The 17,505-nt window shown below is 42.3% G+C and overlaps 1 protein-coding gene across 3 annotated transcripts in view; it reads right to left on the bottom strand.

Moving 5' to 3' along the window:
- RBM33 (RNA binding motif protein 33) overlaps positions 1-17,505 on the bottom strand; it is a 111,202-nt gene that overhangs the window by 40,134 nt on the left and 53,563 nt on the right. For all 3 annotated transcript variants that reach the window (XM_029077753.2, XM_029077754.2, XM_029077755.2), the window contains 5 exons: positions 14,111-14,243; positions 13,344-13,687; positions 11,705-12,106; positions 8,786-9,088; positions 5,589-6,227 (listed from right to left, as the gene is read on the bottom strand). In XM_029077753.2, coding sequence (XP_028933586.1) covers positions 5,589-6,227; positions 8,786-9,088; positions 11,705-12,106; positions 13,344-13,687; positions 14,111-14,243 — 1,821 coding nt within the window. The remainder of the gene's footprint in view (positions 1-5,588; positions 6,228-8,785; positions 9,089-11,704; positions 12,107-13,343; positions 13,688-14,110; positions 14,244-17,505) is intronic.

Here is a 17,505-nt window from a genome sequence, read left to right as displayed (position 1 = left end):
ATTATGGCAAAGTTAAGTGACTTGCCCAAGATCACACAGCAGGCAAGTGGCAGAGCCAGGAGTAGAACCCAGAACCTCTGACTCTCACGCTTGTGCTCTTTCCACTAGGCCACGCTGCTTCACACAATGCTAGAATCCTCCTAATTATTCCTCACACTAAAATAACTTTCCTGATAAAGATATATTAATCCTGTAATATTTACATTTAAGAAGAAAGAGACTACACTGCAGGGTGGCAGTGGAAAGTGCAGAGATTTGGGAGTTAAGAGACCTGGGTTCTGGTCCTGGCTCTGACCTCCTTGGGAACTTTGGACTAATCACTTAACCTCTCTGGGCCTGTTTCCACATTTGAAAAATGGGATTAATACCTGTCACAGGTATTCTTCTTCACAGAGTTGCTGAAGACAATAAGAATGAATGTGGAGGCGTACTGGACAAAATACATGCTATAAATATTCAAGTTATTAGTATTATCCCCCCTCTAGACTTGTGGGCTCATTGTGGGCAGAGAACATGTCTACCAACTTTGCTGAACTGTACTCTCCCAAGTGCTTAGTACAGTACTCTGAACACAGTAAGCACTCAATAAATATCATGGATTGATTGATTCCCAAGTCTTCAACTTGGTCATTTTGGTTTTTCATCTGAAAAATATTCATTGGTGACTTGAGGCTGAGCCGAGGCTAGCAAGAGAGGAGAATCGGAACTGATGTGCTGATATGAAACTGATATGAAATTCTACCCTGAATTTCTTTCAACTCTTCAAGCCCAACCAACTTCCAAATACTAAAAACTCCAAGAAATGGAATTTAATTAAAGGGAGGCATACGGCACCAATAGCTGTTTCGGCAAATGTGCTCATGATACTTTCCGCTTTTCCAAACCACTGCTTACCCCTCTATTTTCAAAGCATATTCCCTTGACAGCACAATAATAAAAGGAGTTTGTATTTAACGTGTGAAACATCCTCTTTAAATAATCAGGGATTAGTCCTTTCAAAATAGAGGGAAACGGTCTAGAAAGGAATCTGTAAAACTTTCATGAAACAAACTGAAAATGAATTGGATAAATGGCTTAAGACTCCAGGCTCCCAGAGAGTTCTGGCAGCTTTTTAAAAATAAAATACAGAGTATCAAAATGGGACAGATTGCCCTCCTACTGCTGCATTCTGCACTGTTTCGCTGTATGGCTTGCGGAACAAAGTAAAATTGATTTAGCTTGGCACCAAACTATTAAAAATTAAATTTCCTTGATCAGAGTTAAACTGTTAAATTCCATGATTGCTTTTATTTTTCAGCACTTAGACAGAAGATGGACACCAAACCATTCCATAGGGGTAGAAAAAGAAAGGAATCCCTTCAAATGAATATTTTTGTTCTCCTTAAAGCTTTGGCAGGGGATGTGTCTTGTCTTTTTGCTCTCCTTTCCCAAGCACTTAACACAGTGCATTGCACACAATGGGTGTTCAGGAAATCTCATTACTACTAGTAAAGGGACAGATGGAAAGGAAAACTAGAGCGAGATCACACAGTTCCTCCTCAACACACAAACTATTTAACATAGTATGGGTTAAAGAAAACATTGGGGCCCAAAAATTCACACATACTAAAAAGACTACTATGTCAGCAACTGAAATATTTTGTATTGATTTTTAAGGTTCATCCTGGAGATGGGGATATAAATTGGAGTCTAGGCAGGGCTCCAGGACAAACAGAAAATGTGGTAATAATCAAGGGCCTTTACGAAACCAACACACAGATGGGCTTTGGGGTCCACATCATTGTTGAACCCCTTTCTGCTTTTACTGAAAAATACCATTTAACTGGATTTCCTTTTTGGCACCCTGGAATAAGGAATGGCGGCTTTAAAATGCTTTCCGGGAAGTGCTTAAATGTGAGGTTTTTTAAGTATTTAAAAATGTTACCGGGGTAATCAGTGGTATATCGAGCATATACTGTTTGCAGAGCACTCTCCCCACAAATTCACAGTGAAGTCCATTGGCACAGAAAGGAAAGGGGCCCTTAAAGAAGTAGGATAACTGCTGAGGTCTTTATGAGGCCAATGCAACCTTGCAAATAAATATAAATTTTCTAGCCATATTTTTTTTAGGCCAGCCTGTTCAAAGGTAGGTAGTAAAATAAATAAAATCAGGATTTTTACTATCTGCCCAAAGCTATCACTTGACCTGGGCCAATAGAGACTTTTTCTAGAGATGACAAACATCACTGTAAATTTTTAAAACCCTGCAAATTCTTAAAGAAAGTTGCACTAATTGGCAAATAATATTTTCTCCTCAAAGAATCAACCATCTTTCCAACGACAGACTTAAGGCCAGTGACATACATAATCAGCGATGGAAAAGCCCTCAAGAGGTCACCTAGTCTATTTTCATCAATCCCAGGGAGATGATTACCTGCCCAAGGATGGAAAAGGTAGGCTAAAGTACTGACAAATCGTAATCACCAGAAACACCACCAATCCATAGGCAAGATGCACTGGGCCCACTATTCCAGTTGACAATATATGGGGCAGCAGTCTTTCACTGGGAAATGAGCTCCCTCATGTACTGTATTTATTATAAGGGTCAATAACCCAACACTGAACTATACCAAAATGTAGCCCCAAAACAACTTGTAGAAAACTGGAATCCAGCATCTGGAGTAGGGTGGAAAGGTAAGGTGGTAAATTTCCAAAGAGGTCTCAGGTCAGAGGTGCAGAACTTTAACTTCATTCATTCATTAAATTTCATTTACTGTGCACCTGTGTGCAGAACACGGTACTAAGTGCTTGGGGAAATACAATATAACAATAATTAGAGACATTTCCTGCCCACAATGAGCTTACAATCTAGAGGGGGAGACAGACATAAGTATAAATTACGGATATGGATCTAAGTGCTGAGGGGTGGGGATGAATAAAGGGAGCAAGTCAGGGTGATGCAGAAGGGAGTGGAAGAAGAGGAACGGACAGCCCTTAGCTGGTCACAGTGTTGAGCAGAAAGCCATCAACTAATAAGCCTGTAGCAAAGCAGTGTAATAAATAAAGCACTGTGCTGAGCCCAGGCTATTTCCACCTTCTCCCTCCCAGCCTTTGGGATCTAAAGACAGGAAATGTGGTCTTTGTAATTTCTAATCTCCTGAGGGCTGAATGCTCAATAGTACAAGGGTTCTTCTGCAGAGTAGGAACTCAAGAAATATTTCTGACATTTTCTGGTTGGGATGATTTGAAGTGTGAGGAGTCTAGGGTCAAGGTACAAGGTTTATTGGGTCAAAAAACTGAAGAATCACTGCTGCAGAAAAACACACACAGTTTCACCTCCTAAACCTGTATCTCAGTAGCAACCTAGAGCTCCCAAATGCAATCCAAGAAACATTCTCAATAAATCCTTTTTCCAAGTGACAACCCGCTAAGTAAAAGCTTCCCAGAATATTTGCAAGTTCTGAATGTTCTACGCATAATAATGGAGAAGCATGAAACAAAAAAGATCTGACTGAAATTTAAGGGGGTGCAGCACTGCCGATCACTCAGAGTCCCCAGCTATTTCCCTTCGTATAACTTTTCACATCCCATTTAATCAAACATTTTTCTTCAAACTTTGGGTTTAAAACCGATTGGAAAAAAAGTCACTGCTCGGCTTTAAAGAACAAAAATGATCTAACTTCAGATCATCAAGACACAGAAACATAAAAATGGTTCTTGAATTGTGCAAAGAAATGGCTGACTCCCCCCAACCCCCCCGGCAGGATGTCCCAACAACTCTGGCTGACAGCTGTTACCAAAATGCCATTGAGATGAAAACACAATCAAAGACTGAAGGATCAAAAATTACTTCCCTGAGAATTATGAGTGAAAAAGAAGCACAATGATGTCCGAGTGATTAAACAGTTTCTTTCACTTGGCTAACCAAGAGCGGGAAAGGCAAGAGGAACTCCTTTTTAACTCAAAATTGACATATAAGTATGAGCACATGCAAGCTAATTAAGTTGCAAGACACTCCCAATGTGGGTGTCGGGGTAAGAATTCAAAGAAAAATTTGGCCTCAAATTAAAAAAAAAAAAAAAAAGACTGAGCACACTCCTCAGTTACAACTGTGATGGTTCACCAGAGTATAGTTTCTTGGCAGGTACTGGATTCTGAGGAGGCCTCGAGGCCTGCCTAGAGATTGGAGCAGATTTTTTTTAATGCAAAACAAGTCAATTAAGTTTAATAGAGGGGACACGTGCAGTATAGAGCACTAAAGGAAGAAAACCAATCGCCTCCACTTTTCCGAGGAAAGGAGCTATAGGATGAGGGTCGAGCTTGATTCAGGTTTGATGGGAAACAGTCTCCAAATCATAGTGGACTGAAAACTGAACATGGGCCAGTCATGCAACACTTTTAATCAACATCCAGGCATGACACTAGGATGTATATTCTACGGTATTATAATACGCACATAGAACAAGGAGGTAATTCTCCCTTTATGGTCGTCACTGGGCAGATGCGTAATAAAGTTCTGTGTCCAACTCTGGGCTTTACACCAAAGGGGCTCAAAATGGCAGCAACAGAACCTACAGGAGCCAGTGTGGCCTAGGAGATTGACCACATCCCTGGGAATCAGGGGCTGGGGTTCTAACCTTGCCTCTGCCACTTGCCTGCTGTGTGATCTTGGGAAAGCCACCTAATTTATATGTACCTCAGTTTCCTCATCTATAAAATGGAAATTCACTATTCTCCCTCCCACCTTGAACCGAGAGTACCCTTTGGTTCACGGACTGTGTATAACTTGATTATCTACCCCCAGTGCTTAGTACCGTGTTGGGCAGAGAGCAAACGTTTAACAAATAACACAATTATTACTATCACTGATGACGCAACAGCAGAGGTAGAGGTGCCTATTAAATTTCTAGATTCCTGGTAACTGTCACAGTTGTATCTCCTGGCTGCCTAAAATAATCCCACAACATGGGAAATGGTTTAGGTCCTGGTTGAGGTGGTTACAGAACTACCCTTTGAAGAAGGGAGACAGCATCCTTCTCCCCGCCGCAATCCAGAAGAGCCACGTCTAGGTAAAAACTAGGGGTTTTGCCTGGCCCCGTACAGCGTGTACTTAACTTTTGAGAGGATCACTTTGGGCAACCGACGCCTGTGGAATCACCAACCACAAGTCCCGGTTCTCCCTCCGGGATGCTGCGGGGCCCTGATGTCGGCAGTCATCCCGACTGACAAGCTATACTTCAGGCTTTTCCACCCTGCCCCTGGCACCTGACTGCTATCCTAAGAGGCCTCTGAATAATTTTAAGCGCCCAGCCCTCTTGCCCTAATAAGCACTTGAGCTGAATTATAAATTGGGATTCCCAGTGGCAATTTAAAATGAGGGACTCTCTAAGAAAGCACTTTCAATCCTTACATGGGAAAACCCTACATAACCGAGTGGGGTTATCCCATTTGAGCTGCTATCTCCTAATTCACAGGACTATGACCAAGGCAGGTTTCAGTCAATTTTTTTATTTTTCTTTAATAGAGAGTTTCTATGTATTTTGGGATAATTCTAGAAGAAAAACATCAAAAATAACCAAAAGACACACTCATAAAACTTGAAAACTTACCCCTCCTGTCAACTTAATCACCCTGACTTTGGAGCTCACATGTGGCCCATCTCCACTACCAGTGTTCGTTCGCTGCATTACGGTCCTTTTCACGCCAGGCTTCATATCCTGGGGTCGGCCTTGTACTGACGCCACTCTAGCAGCCTGGCTGAGGTGCAGAGCTTCGTCCGTGTCGACTGGCTTTGTTGGCTGCCCTTTCTGGGGTGGCTGGGGTTGACCCGGAGGAACTGTTCTACTCTGCCTCAACTGTTTCACTGGTTTCATCTGCTGTCCTGGATACTGCAAGTTTGCCCCGCCTTGCCCGAAATTCGGTGTTTTGGGTTGAACTTCTGTAATGATTGCATCTTGCTTTTTGACCAGAAGCCTGTTTTTCACATTTGGTCTGGCCTGCGTCCCGGGATAAGGTAGCAATGGGTTGCCATTGGTTGGGGACAATGATGGTTCCTCTTCTTGTTCTACTGAGGGCTGGGGAGTGTAAGGTTGCTGTTGCTGAGCGAGTCTTTCAAGTAATTCCCTCTTCCGAGCACCAGCCTGCTGCTGCCGTCGTAACTCCTTTTGCTTCAGAATTTCCTCCCGTAAGCGTTTCTGTTCTTCAATCTTTAAACGATACAACCTAGTCTCTTCATCTTCATCGGAAAACTAAACAGGAAAAATGCATCATTTACCAAATCGGGGAAAGACATGGGGAGAAATGGGGTGTCAACCCAAACGATGTGCCAGAATTACTATACAAACATTTTCCACAAAGCTCAAAATTCATCCAGAGACAAACCACTCTGACCTTCTTTACAACTTAAGTATAAATCTCTTCTTCTGGTGAAGCGGCGGGGGGGTGGGGAGGGGGAAGGCGAGCCAAAGCTCATTTAAAAAAATCTTATCAGAATATTAAAAGTGAAATCATGTAAATTTCCACTCATTTAGAAATTCCCGAAACCAATTAAACTACTAATTTAAGATATCAAAATATGTTTCAAATGGAAACGGCAACAATACTGAGGCAACCCACTGTCAAACAGGTTTTTTATCTTGCTCTCTTCTGACAAACTAACAAAAGGTAGGGTGGTAAATGACCTGAAAGGCCCTGATTAGAACTATTGATTTTTCTTACAGAATTTTCAGCCTGATCTCAAACTCATTTGTCACACAATAATTGGTTATAATGAACAGCACAAGTCAATCTCTCTGACCTTGAACTCATGCACTCTTTGGAATCAAAATGTTGCCAATTGCTGTGATGGAATATTAATAGTATGTAAGGAATGCCCTGAGTCTTTCTGAAACTATTACAGTCTGTCACATAACCTTTGGAACAGATTCAGAAAATTTCACAAACTGGGTTCAGAGGAAACTCTAGAAGGCAGAAATTTAAAGAACTATTAAGGTGCGTTTTTTTTATTTAATATTTCTTTAAAAGCTCATGGACTCCTAGCAGCAGCACACTGATATACAAGAATTAACTCTGGCATGAGGAAATGTTCTTGTAACCTCAAATTCACACTTATTAATGTTGTTCAAGCTTAAAAGGTTTTTTACTTTTGGCTCACTGGGCCTCTCCTTCAATTTACCTTTAAATTTCCCCCAAATGCTTACTTCTGTTCAGTCTTCCAGTAATGATGATTTCCCTCTTTTGTAGTACCCACCCATCTGAGTAGAAGAAATGCCAGTCCTCTCTGCCATAATTTCTGGCAAAAAAGGTTAGAAGAGAGAGGAAGCTAAACAACACTTCCCTCATCCAATGTATATCTTTTTTTTTAATGCTCCTCTAATGTAACTAAATACACATTTGTAAGTTATTTTCTGGAAATGAGGTGTACTTATTTTTTAAATTTTAGTCATCTTGACCTGCAAGAACTATCAAGAAGTCATTCCAGGACTATAGTCAGAAAAAAGGACACATGAGCACAATTATACCATATATTATTTTTAATCTTTCAAACCAGAAACTAAGTGGTCTCCACTAGTGAAATGCCTGCCAAGAGAGCAAATATTTTTCATGGGCCTTCTAATAAAAGGATTATTATTCTACTCAAGCTGCTCTACTTCTCCTGCAGTGAGAATTGACTGTGAATTTTTTAAATCGAAGGTTAAGATGGAGCTACTCTTGAACTTCGATAACTAGGCAATAGACTAAGCCCGATGGACTAAGTTTTTTTGCTATAAACATGCCAAAAATGAATCCCTATGCTTTTCCCCGATCCCCCACAAAAAGTGCAGCTAAAATGATTTCCTTTACCAAGCCATGTTTTCATGTTTGGAAGGGACAGAACTTTAACAAGAATGTATTTCTGATTGTCCTCAAAGATTGACGTCGTAGGTCATCATCACCATCATCATCATCTAAAAAGTACCTAAACAGAACAAGTTAAACCAACAGCCCTGTCCTCTGGGTGCTTACAATCCAAGATTGTTACAATCTAAAAACAACATGTGATGGACCAACACACTGGAACACTTGGGTAAGCCAATTGTACAAACAGCAAACATATGCAACATGTGAATGTATATTTTGTGAGGTAGAGATGGAATAGTGAGTTACTGAAGCAAAATGTAGAATCATGGGGAGACAAAGGGTGGATGGGGACAGAAACTGCTTCCTCGTTTCTATTTAGTAAGAAAAGACTCTATGGATGAAGTGGGATATCAAAAATGTTCTGTAAGGTGAAAAGCATGGAGACTGACAAACTGGGAAGTTGAAAGCTTTTCTGAAATAGAGTATGATGGCTGGAGGGAGCAGTGAACGAATTTAGAGGGAACAAAGGATCTACAGAAAAGGAGGAAAAAGAAGGTAATGGCTGTGGGGCCCAGTGCTGGGCTGTGAGATAGAAGGTGAGGAGCTTGGTCATGATCCCCAGCTGACGGCAAGTCAGTGGGGCCTTTAAGAAATAGGGGTGGCATAGTGAAAATCGATGGAGTAATGGACTTTGGAAATGACACTGCGGATTGATTGGTATGCTGCAGTCCAGGATGCAGGAAATACATCATGGGGAATTGCCAAATTCCAGGTGGACTAAGGCCAGGACTTTGGAATGGACGGGATGGCAACAAGCAGCGAGATTATATGACAAATTGGAATGCAATGTAGGAATTAGAAGAGTGAAAATTGACTCCATGTTTTCCGGATTTAAGAGATGGGACTTTGAGCATCTCGTTTCTAATCGTGATGCAAACGCCACAAATCCAGTACACAGTACACTTACTTCTGGTTCATTTTTTGCGTCTACTTTGGTATGAGCCACAGGATGAACTGGTCTGGCTTTCATTTCAGTCTTTCCCTGGGGGGTCCTGACCCCAACAACAGATCTGGTAGAAGGTGATGGTGGTTGTGGTGGGGTGCTGGTGAGAGGTTTCACCTGGGCTGCAGGGGTAGCATTGCAACGGTTGTTACTCATCTCCAGAACGTGTGCTGGCGCTATCGGTAATTCACGTAAATTGCTGTTCCTTGGAGCGGTTGGCTGCATCTGCTGAATCGGCCGCTTGGAAACATTCTGCGAAGGTGTACTCTGCCGTGGAAAGGAAGATAATATTTCTCATAAAGATAACTGGACATTTGTGGAAAAGACATATATACGTACATCACTGAGAAGCAGTGTGGCCTAAATGAAAGAGCACCGGTCTTGGAGTCAGAAGTTCTGGGCTCTATTCCCACCTTGGCCATTTGCCTGCTGGGGGACCTTGGGCAAATCACTTAACTTCTCTGTGCCTCGGTGTCCCTTTTCTGTAAAAACAGGGCTAAGATGCCTTTAGACTACAATCCCTAGATGGGCGGGGACTGTGTCATATCGGCTTAAATTGTATCTATCCCACTGTTTACTATAGTGCCTGGTGGAGAGAAAGTGCTTAACAAACAGTACAGTTATTACCATCATCATTACTATTATTATTTTGTTACTACTTGAAGGCAGTGACTTGGGTAAATGCACTTCTGGCTCAAACCTGGGTCACATTTGCTCTGATGAAGACCAGCATTCGTCTATCTGGCTGTCTCTTCCACACTGGATTCCAGCAATGCATTAAACTTAGAGCCACTTTCATAAATAAACACGTGCTGGCCAATAAGTTATCATGGGCAAGAGATCAAGAATGCTGATTTCATTCACATTTAACTGACTACCATAAGTAGGGCACTTGGTGGATTAGTCGATTTTCTCAGGAGTGGGGAAGAAAGGGGATGCCTGGGAGTTCTTTGAGAGTAAGAAGGTCTGCTGGAGAGGAATTTCATTCTTGGAAAACACACCTCCTGGATTTCATGTTTTTATTCTGAGGATTGCTCGGGGAAATCTCGTGAAAACTGAGTCAAATCATTTTCATAAGCATAACCTTTTCTGAAAGGTTGAATTTTAAAAGTTTCTTTTATGTTTGAACAAATTCTCCTCTTCAGGTTGGGAAGAGTCATGAACTGTGACCCTTCCCCCTTTTATGTAAGATTTGTGTGATGCCGGTTCATTCAGAAGCTGGGGAGTTGGGTGTATTACAAACACCAGAAGCAATACGCCGTTGGCGAATGATGAGAAAAATGTCACAAGTTTGGGAAAGGAAATAGAAATTACAATATTTATACTTTACAATAGCTATTAAACCTGATGTTTCCTGGGCACAATAACTCATTCCGGCCACCAGGGGGCACAACACTATACGGTGACATGGGGTGTTCCAAAGTTGTCTAGAGATTCATTCATTCAATAGTATTTACTGAGCGCTTATTATGTGCACAGCACTGTACTAAGAGCTTGGAATGGGCAATTTGGCAACAGATGGAGACAATCCCTGCCCAATGACAGGCTCACAGTCTAATTGGGGGAGACAGACGGACAAAAACAAGACAACAATCACACTAAATAGAATCAAGGGGATGGACACCTCATTAACAAAATAAATAGGGTAATACAAATATATATATAAAAGAGCACAGTGCTAGAGATGAAAATGCACCACATTCAAAGGGCCTTATCAGTGTTACATGCTAAGGGGGGTGGGGGGTGGGGGAAGGGGCAATAAGAACTCAATACAATCACCTGTACTAATGAAATTAATTGTTATAATACCAATAGAATTACTCTATAATGTGACTCTGCACAACTCATCCGTTAAGCATACTTAAGTACACGGGAAGCAGCAGGGCCCAGTGGATAGAGCAAGGTCCTGGGAGTCAGAAGGTCATTGGTTCTAATCCCAGCTCCTCCACCTAATAATAATAATGTAATAATGTTGGTATTTGTTAAGTGCTTACTATGTGCAGAGCACTGTTCTAAGCGCTGGGATAGACACAGGGGAATCAGGTTGTCCCACGTGGGGCTCACAGTCTTAATCCCCATTTTACAGATGTGGTAACTGAGGCACAGAGAAGTTAAGTGACTTGCCCACGCTTATAGAGCTGACAAGTGGCAGAGCCGGAATTCGAACCCATGACCTCTGACTCCAAAGCCCATGCTCTTTCCACTGAGCCACGCTGCTTCTCGTGTGACCTTGGGCCAGTCACCTGCCATGTGACCTTAGGCCAGTCACTTCACTTCTCTGGGCCTCAGTTCCCTCATCTGTAAAACGGCAATTAAGACAGTGAGTCCCATGTGGGACAGGGACTGTGTCCAACCTGATTAGCTCATACCTACCCCATCGCTCAGAACAGTGCCTGACGCATAGTAAGCACGTAACCAATATCACCATTATTATTCATTACTATTACTATTACACTTAAGATGTGTACACTTGTGCATTATACTTTACACATTATGCGTATTATACTTAAAATTATTACACTTAGAGAAGCAGCGTGACTCAGTGGAAAGAGCACGGGCTTCGGAGTCAGAGGTCATGGGTTCTAAGCCCGGCTCCGCCACTTGTCAGCTGTGTGACTTTGGGCCAGTCCTCTAACTTCTCTGGGCCTCAGTTACCTCATTGGTAAAACGGGGACTAAGACTGTGAGCCCACTGGGACAACCTGATCACCTTGTAACCACCCCCAGCCTTAGAACAGTGCTTTGCACATGTAAGCGCTTAACAAATACCATTATTATTATTATATTATTAAAACGGGGAGGAAGACATTTCGACACCTCCTGCCAGATGTAAAATCATGGCTCCTCTGAAGAGGATCGATCAGAAACCCCGAATTACACTTACGTGTCTCGGACCCTGTCGCTGGGGACACTGCATTCGATTGCTGGCTTGCTGCGGCTGGGCCGTCTGTATGTGGGGCCTGAACTGAGGCTGCGCCATAGGCATCAGAGGTGGCGGTGGGACGGAAAGGTGATGGTGATGTGGGTGCTGAAGCTGGGGCGGGGGGTGCTGCGGCGGCTGGTGCTGGGGCGGGTGCTGCGGCGGCTGGTGCGGCGGCGGTGGGTGCGGCGGCGGCGGGTGCTGCGGCGGCGGGTGCTGCGGCGGCGGGTGCTGCGGCGGATGGGGGTGCTGCGGCTGGTGCTGGTGATGTTGTGGCTGGTGCTGGGCTTGTTGCGGCTGCTGATGCTGGGGCTGAGGCTGGGGCTGGGGCTGATGAGGCGGCGGCAATGGAGGGTGCAGAGGGCCCTGGACATTCCATCAGAAAGAGACACAGCCGTTCACATACAGAAGTAGAGAGAGTGTCATTGTGTCTCTTCTGAGAACCGTCTGGGCCAAACGCAGGGTTGTTCTAGTGTTGTTGTTTCCTGAGCACAGCCACTTGATACGATGTACTGTCAGGTGCTTGGGAAGCACAGACTACAGAATAGGGAGTACTTAGGCTTCACCGTAAAATGAATAAAGGTGGGGAATAAAGTTCTCAAGTTGTGCCGACGACAGGACCCCCGGTGACCACAACTGCCCCCTTTACCTCAGCCCAAGAAGAGCGGGGGCGAGGGGCAAGTGGTGAGCGCACTCAGAGGGAGGAGGCACATCAGGAGTGGCAGCAGGAGGGGAGGGGCAAGTGGGATGTGTTTTTCTAATGAAAGGGGACTACTGCAATGGGTGCCCCCGAAAAAAAAGTGAACAAAAACCTCAGGACACCCCCCTGGTATGCACTGCTTGCAAAAAAGCTTTCTGCCCAGCCCTGATGGGTACTGCTTGTCCTTAGATTATAGCTGCTGCCCTACAGTCTGGGTAGTAATGTATGCAACTCCATTTTTCAAATCGAGAAAATACAGAACTCTTATCGAAGCATCAAATTCATCTGCAATGTATGCATTCTGGGTCTGTAATAGACAAGTAGTGCGAGAGCACCTTGGGGAGTCAAACATTGCAACTGTGCTTACCCTCACCGTGAACTTTAAAGATGGAAGAAAATCAAAAAACACAACACATACACACATACCCAAAGCATACACATTGCCATTTAAACAAAGCAGAAAAATAATTTCCATCAGCAGAGGGCACTCAAGATTTTTCAGTGATAATAGCTATATTTTCTATGCAAAACAAAGACTTAAATCTCCTCTGTGAAGAACATATTTTTAAACAGAACCTTCTGATCTCTGCTAGACTACATCAATTTAAGAAACCACAAGATGATGAATAAAATGCATAAGAAAAGGGATTCTAATCTCATTAGCTCTAAATCCTTAGAAATCTTTCCAATCCTATCTGAAATAAACCCGTGATAGAGCTTTTTCATTCTTTAATTAAATTAGTGAACCCCAGAAAAAGATGGCATTCGCTACCATGATAATGTAACCCGATGATGGCTTCGCCTCCAATTTTCACTACGTCATTCTGGCCAGGTAGCTTAATAAAATGGAACCAAATGTAAGAAACCTTCAATCAAACTCTTCTTACTGATGCATCATCTTACCTGCATGTTGGGCTGAGTATGCGTTGGCAGAAACGGCTGTCCTGGGCCCGGTAAGAATGGCTGTCTAGGAGGAATGAAAGGCCGGGTATTTGGTGTGCCGGGTTGGTTGAAATGAAGGATCCCCACAGGACCTGGAGGCTGGATATTTGGTCTTACTGGCCTTTCTCTGGGAAATACCGGTTGCTGTGTTTGTTGATTAAATGCTGGTCCAGGCTGAGGGAAAGGCAAGGGGTTCTGGGTAGGAACCGGATGGCTGCTGTTAAGAAGCGTGGGAGGAGGTGGCGGCGGTGGGGGACTGCGTTGCTCAAATAAATGATGGCTTGGGAACCTTGGGTCTCCTGAAACTGAATGGAATTACAGGCAGCATTATCTTCCTGTTACTCAGCAACCCACAATTTTACATTTACTCTAATGACAAATACAAACTGTTGATGATTTGGGGGAAGAAAGTTTGACAAGACTTGAGACTTCTGGTCTTTTTATACTTCAGAGCACGCCTGCTTGTGTCGCTGGCTGGCTGTTCAACCCTCCCTCCCTCAAGTGAGGTATTATCCATATCAGGCACCCAAGAGATAATACTCATTTAGATTCAACTAAAATAGGCAAAAGGGATGACAATCCACTTGAAGAAGGGAAAATAACATGTTTATAGGCATGCTCCTAAAACTGAACAGCTGATTATCTTAGGACAACCCGCACAAAATGTGACAAAAGCAAAAATTACTGTCTCCTCATGCAAAACGCCATCCGGAGTACAACGATGTTACCTCCTAAGAAGAAAGGATCTCTTTCCTGTGGTGGTGGGGGGGCTCTCCACTGGTCCTGGAGTGGAAGCCGCGGGGGCTGACTGAAAGTAGAGGGGACGGGCCCAGGTGTGTGCTGCGGGAACTCTGGGGGAACCTGAAGAAGGACAAGAAGAATGGCGTGGTGAGGCCCCAGAATTCAGCACAATTAAATGTATCTTTGAGAAATGTCTATGTACAGGCCGCACTAAATTTGCCCTAAAAAGTCAGTTGATTTTTCAATTCTCTCTCATAATCTCAACAGGCCGGCAACCAAAATGGGTGATTTTGTCACAAAAGTCAAAAAGACTGAATACCATTTATGGAAATTAATTCAATAGATTTTAATATCATTGTTGCACCACAGGAATAGCATTTCTTGTCAGGCTTATTGAAACCCATGCAATTATTGACCTTCTTTCCCATTAATCCAAAGGCCTGAATGTCTACTTCAGAAAACGTTTTTGACATTTATCTTCTTAAACCAAGCTATTCTTTGCCATCTATTTAGCTAAATCTAAGCTACAGCAATGAAGCAGATTTACTTCAAAACATGCAAAAAAATCAATTTGTAGCATTCAGAAAATTACAAAATCTTCAATAAACAAAACAGAACCATTTTGATAATGCCCCTAAGTCCAAGACTTTAAATACTTAACATCCAAATTATTAAAGAAATACTAAAGTTTGCACTTTTAATTTGGTAGCAAACATTTTTTTAAATTGAGGATTAACATTATTCAATAACATGTAGCACATAAAACTAACTATACTGAAATATTTTCTTTTTCACTTTTCACCTATCCAGTGGGATATAAGTGGATAAAAATGGGAACGAAAGAAATTTAATAAACTCCTGGATTTATTTGCCATTATCATTCTGTTAAAATCCAACAAAAACCTGTTTGGCAATTAAATACAACAAACTCTCTATACCAAGATTTCGGATAATAATGAGCTGTCAGAAAATCCACTATTGGCCTTAATGACATTTGCACATAGAGCCAATTGTCTCAATTATTCGAGAAAATTGGACAGGAGAACATGGAAAAAAAAATCGAAGCTCAAAGATAAATCTCATTGCTAATAAGCAATAGAGTGGGCAAAAGATAGGGAGCCTAAGGAAGATGGAAGAGAAATAATGCACTAGGAAAACCATAAAAATGGATGTACAAGCCCTCCATGATCAGCAGCAGAACTCAAGTCACCTGTTACTTGTAAAAAGAGTTTCAGTGTACAACAATCTTCACTTCTATCAAATGAAAAATGCACTAATGCTCCATTTAGAAAGCCAAGTTTAGTTTCTCAAGATTTCCAACTAGGCTCGAGGGCAAATACCCATTTATATGAAATAAGCCATACAATCATTAAGGTTGGAAGAGATCTGAAACGTTAAAGGCCTCGTCCAAACCTATCCAGCATAATATTCAATTTATACAGCTTCAATGGATGGTGATGAATTCACCTTGCTAACATGTGAAATTCTGGTTCTACGGTACCCAGACATGAAAACCTGATTCATTTCACACGATTTTGCTTAGCATTAAAAAAAAATCACAACAATGCATTTGTCATATGAATGTGTCTGTGGCATATTACGATCAATTTAGTAAAAGTAGGTGTTTTCACTACAAACTGCTGCTTTTCATCAGACTCTGCTTAAGATAAACAGGTAAATTAATTGAAAATTATAACAGAACTTGGAAATATGCTACTGATTTGCTGTCACACTTCTTGCACTTTGACTGCAGGCAGTATAATTCAAGACTAGTAAGTCCTTACCAACATTAGTCACCACTATTTTAATATGCTGATAAAACTAAACAGAGACTGAGGGTGGAAGGAGGAAGAAAAAAGGGTCAAACTGCTGATAGAAGTATCAGGTTACTTTCATTTAAATTTTAAATAATTTTCAACTGGTGGGAATCAGCATCCTTAAACCTGGAAGATTTCACTATCTACCTATTTCATGTTTCAGAACAGAATACTTTTCCTGGTAGCTAAAGTTCCTAAATCAAAAACTAAATCATTAACTTTAAAACATTATTTTAAAGGCGGCTATTTTCCTCCCACTTCCTTCAAGCTTTCAAGTATTTGAGAGGTGATCAACTGAGAGGTAAGACGCGCAGAGACTCTCCCCAAAACAGTACAGCACTTTCACCTTTGATTCCAAGGTCTAGGACTTGGCTAGCATTTACTGAGGCTTGGGAGTCAAATAGAAGACATGATCCCTGTTCACAGTCATCTTACAATCTAGCTAGGGAAGACATCCATAAAGTAATTTTAAAATAGCAGATATGCTCAAATTGTAAAGTTGCTGTATGTGCACAAGTGCAACGAAGTACAAAGTGAAAAAGTGCCAAGGTAGTGCTAAAGTAGTGAGATGGACTGTTGGGAGGATGAGATGGGGAGAAGATTTCGCATTTAGTACAGTGTTCTGCACAGAGTAAACACTCAGTAAATACCAACGATCGAAAGCTCGGGGAAAGCATCAGTGTGACCTAATGGAAAGAGCACACGGGGCTGGGAGGCAGAGGACCTGGGTTCTAATCCCAGCTCTGCCACTTGTGTGCTATGTGACCTTGGGCAAGTCACTTCTGGGACAAGGTAATCCTACCTGATTACCTTGTATCAATCCTAGAATTTAGTAGAGTGTATGGTACATAGTAGGCGCTTGACAAAGATCATTAAAAAGGAGGAGCTTTGAGGAGAGGGAGCTGAAGTCTAGCAGATCTGAAAAAGAGAGCTACAGGCAGGAAGAAAGTCATGAGCCAGGGTCACAGGGAGAAGAATCGAGAACTAGGAACAGTGAGAAGGGGGGAAGCTTGGAAAGAATGGCGAGTGTGAACAGGGTGTAGTAGAAGAGACTGGATAGGGAGTTGATGGATTTTCTTAAAGTTAACGGTCAGGAATTTGATGCGAAGATGAATGGGTAACCACTGGAGGTTTAGGAGGAGGTGAAAGATTATAATACTAATAATTGTGGTATCCATTAAGCACCTATTATTGTCAAACACTGTAGTAAGCGATGGGAGAGATACATGAAAATCAGGCCAGACAGTCCCCATCCCACTCAGGGTTCCCAGCTTGAGACACAGGAAGAACAGGTATTGAATCCTGATTTGGCAGAGGATCTTAGCCACAGAGTTAAGTGTACGGATGGGAGGTGGAGGCAGATCAGTGAAGACAAAGGAGATATCTCAAATAAGCCGGAAGCTACAATCTGTATTACCTGCCTAGGTTTTCTGATTTCACATATGTGGGCAAAGTTACTTTCTATCATTTAAACAATACTAGTGTGGAAAATCTGCAGTGAACACTCCTTTATGATAAAAGAGACAGAAAACTGTTTGGGTGAGGAGGTATGAGGTTTACTCTCT

The sequence above is a fragment of the Ornithorhynchus anatinus genome, chromosome 13 (genome assembly GCF_004115215.2).
Source record: "Ornithorhynchus anatinus isolate Pmale09 chromosome 13, mOrnAna1.pri.v4, whole genome shotgun sequence".
Classification (NCBI taxonomy): Eukaryota; Metazoa; Chordata; class Mammalia; order Monotremata; family Ornithorhynchidae; genus Ornithorhynchus; species Ornithorhynchus anatinus.
This window is presented reverse-complemented; position numbering and strand designations above follow the sequence as displayed.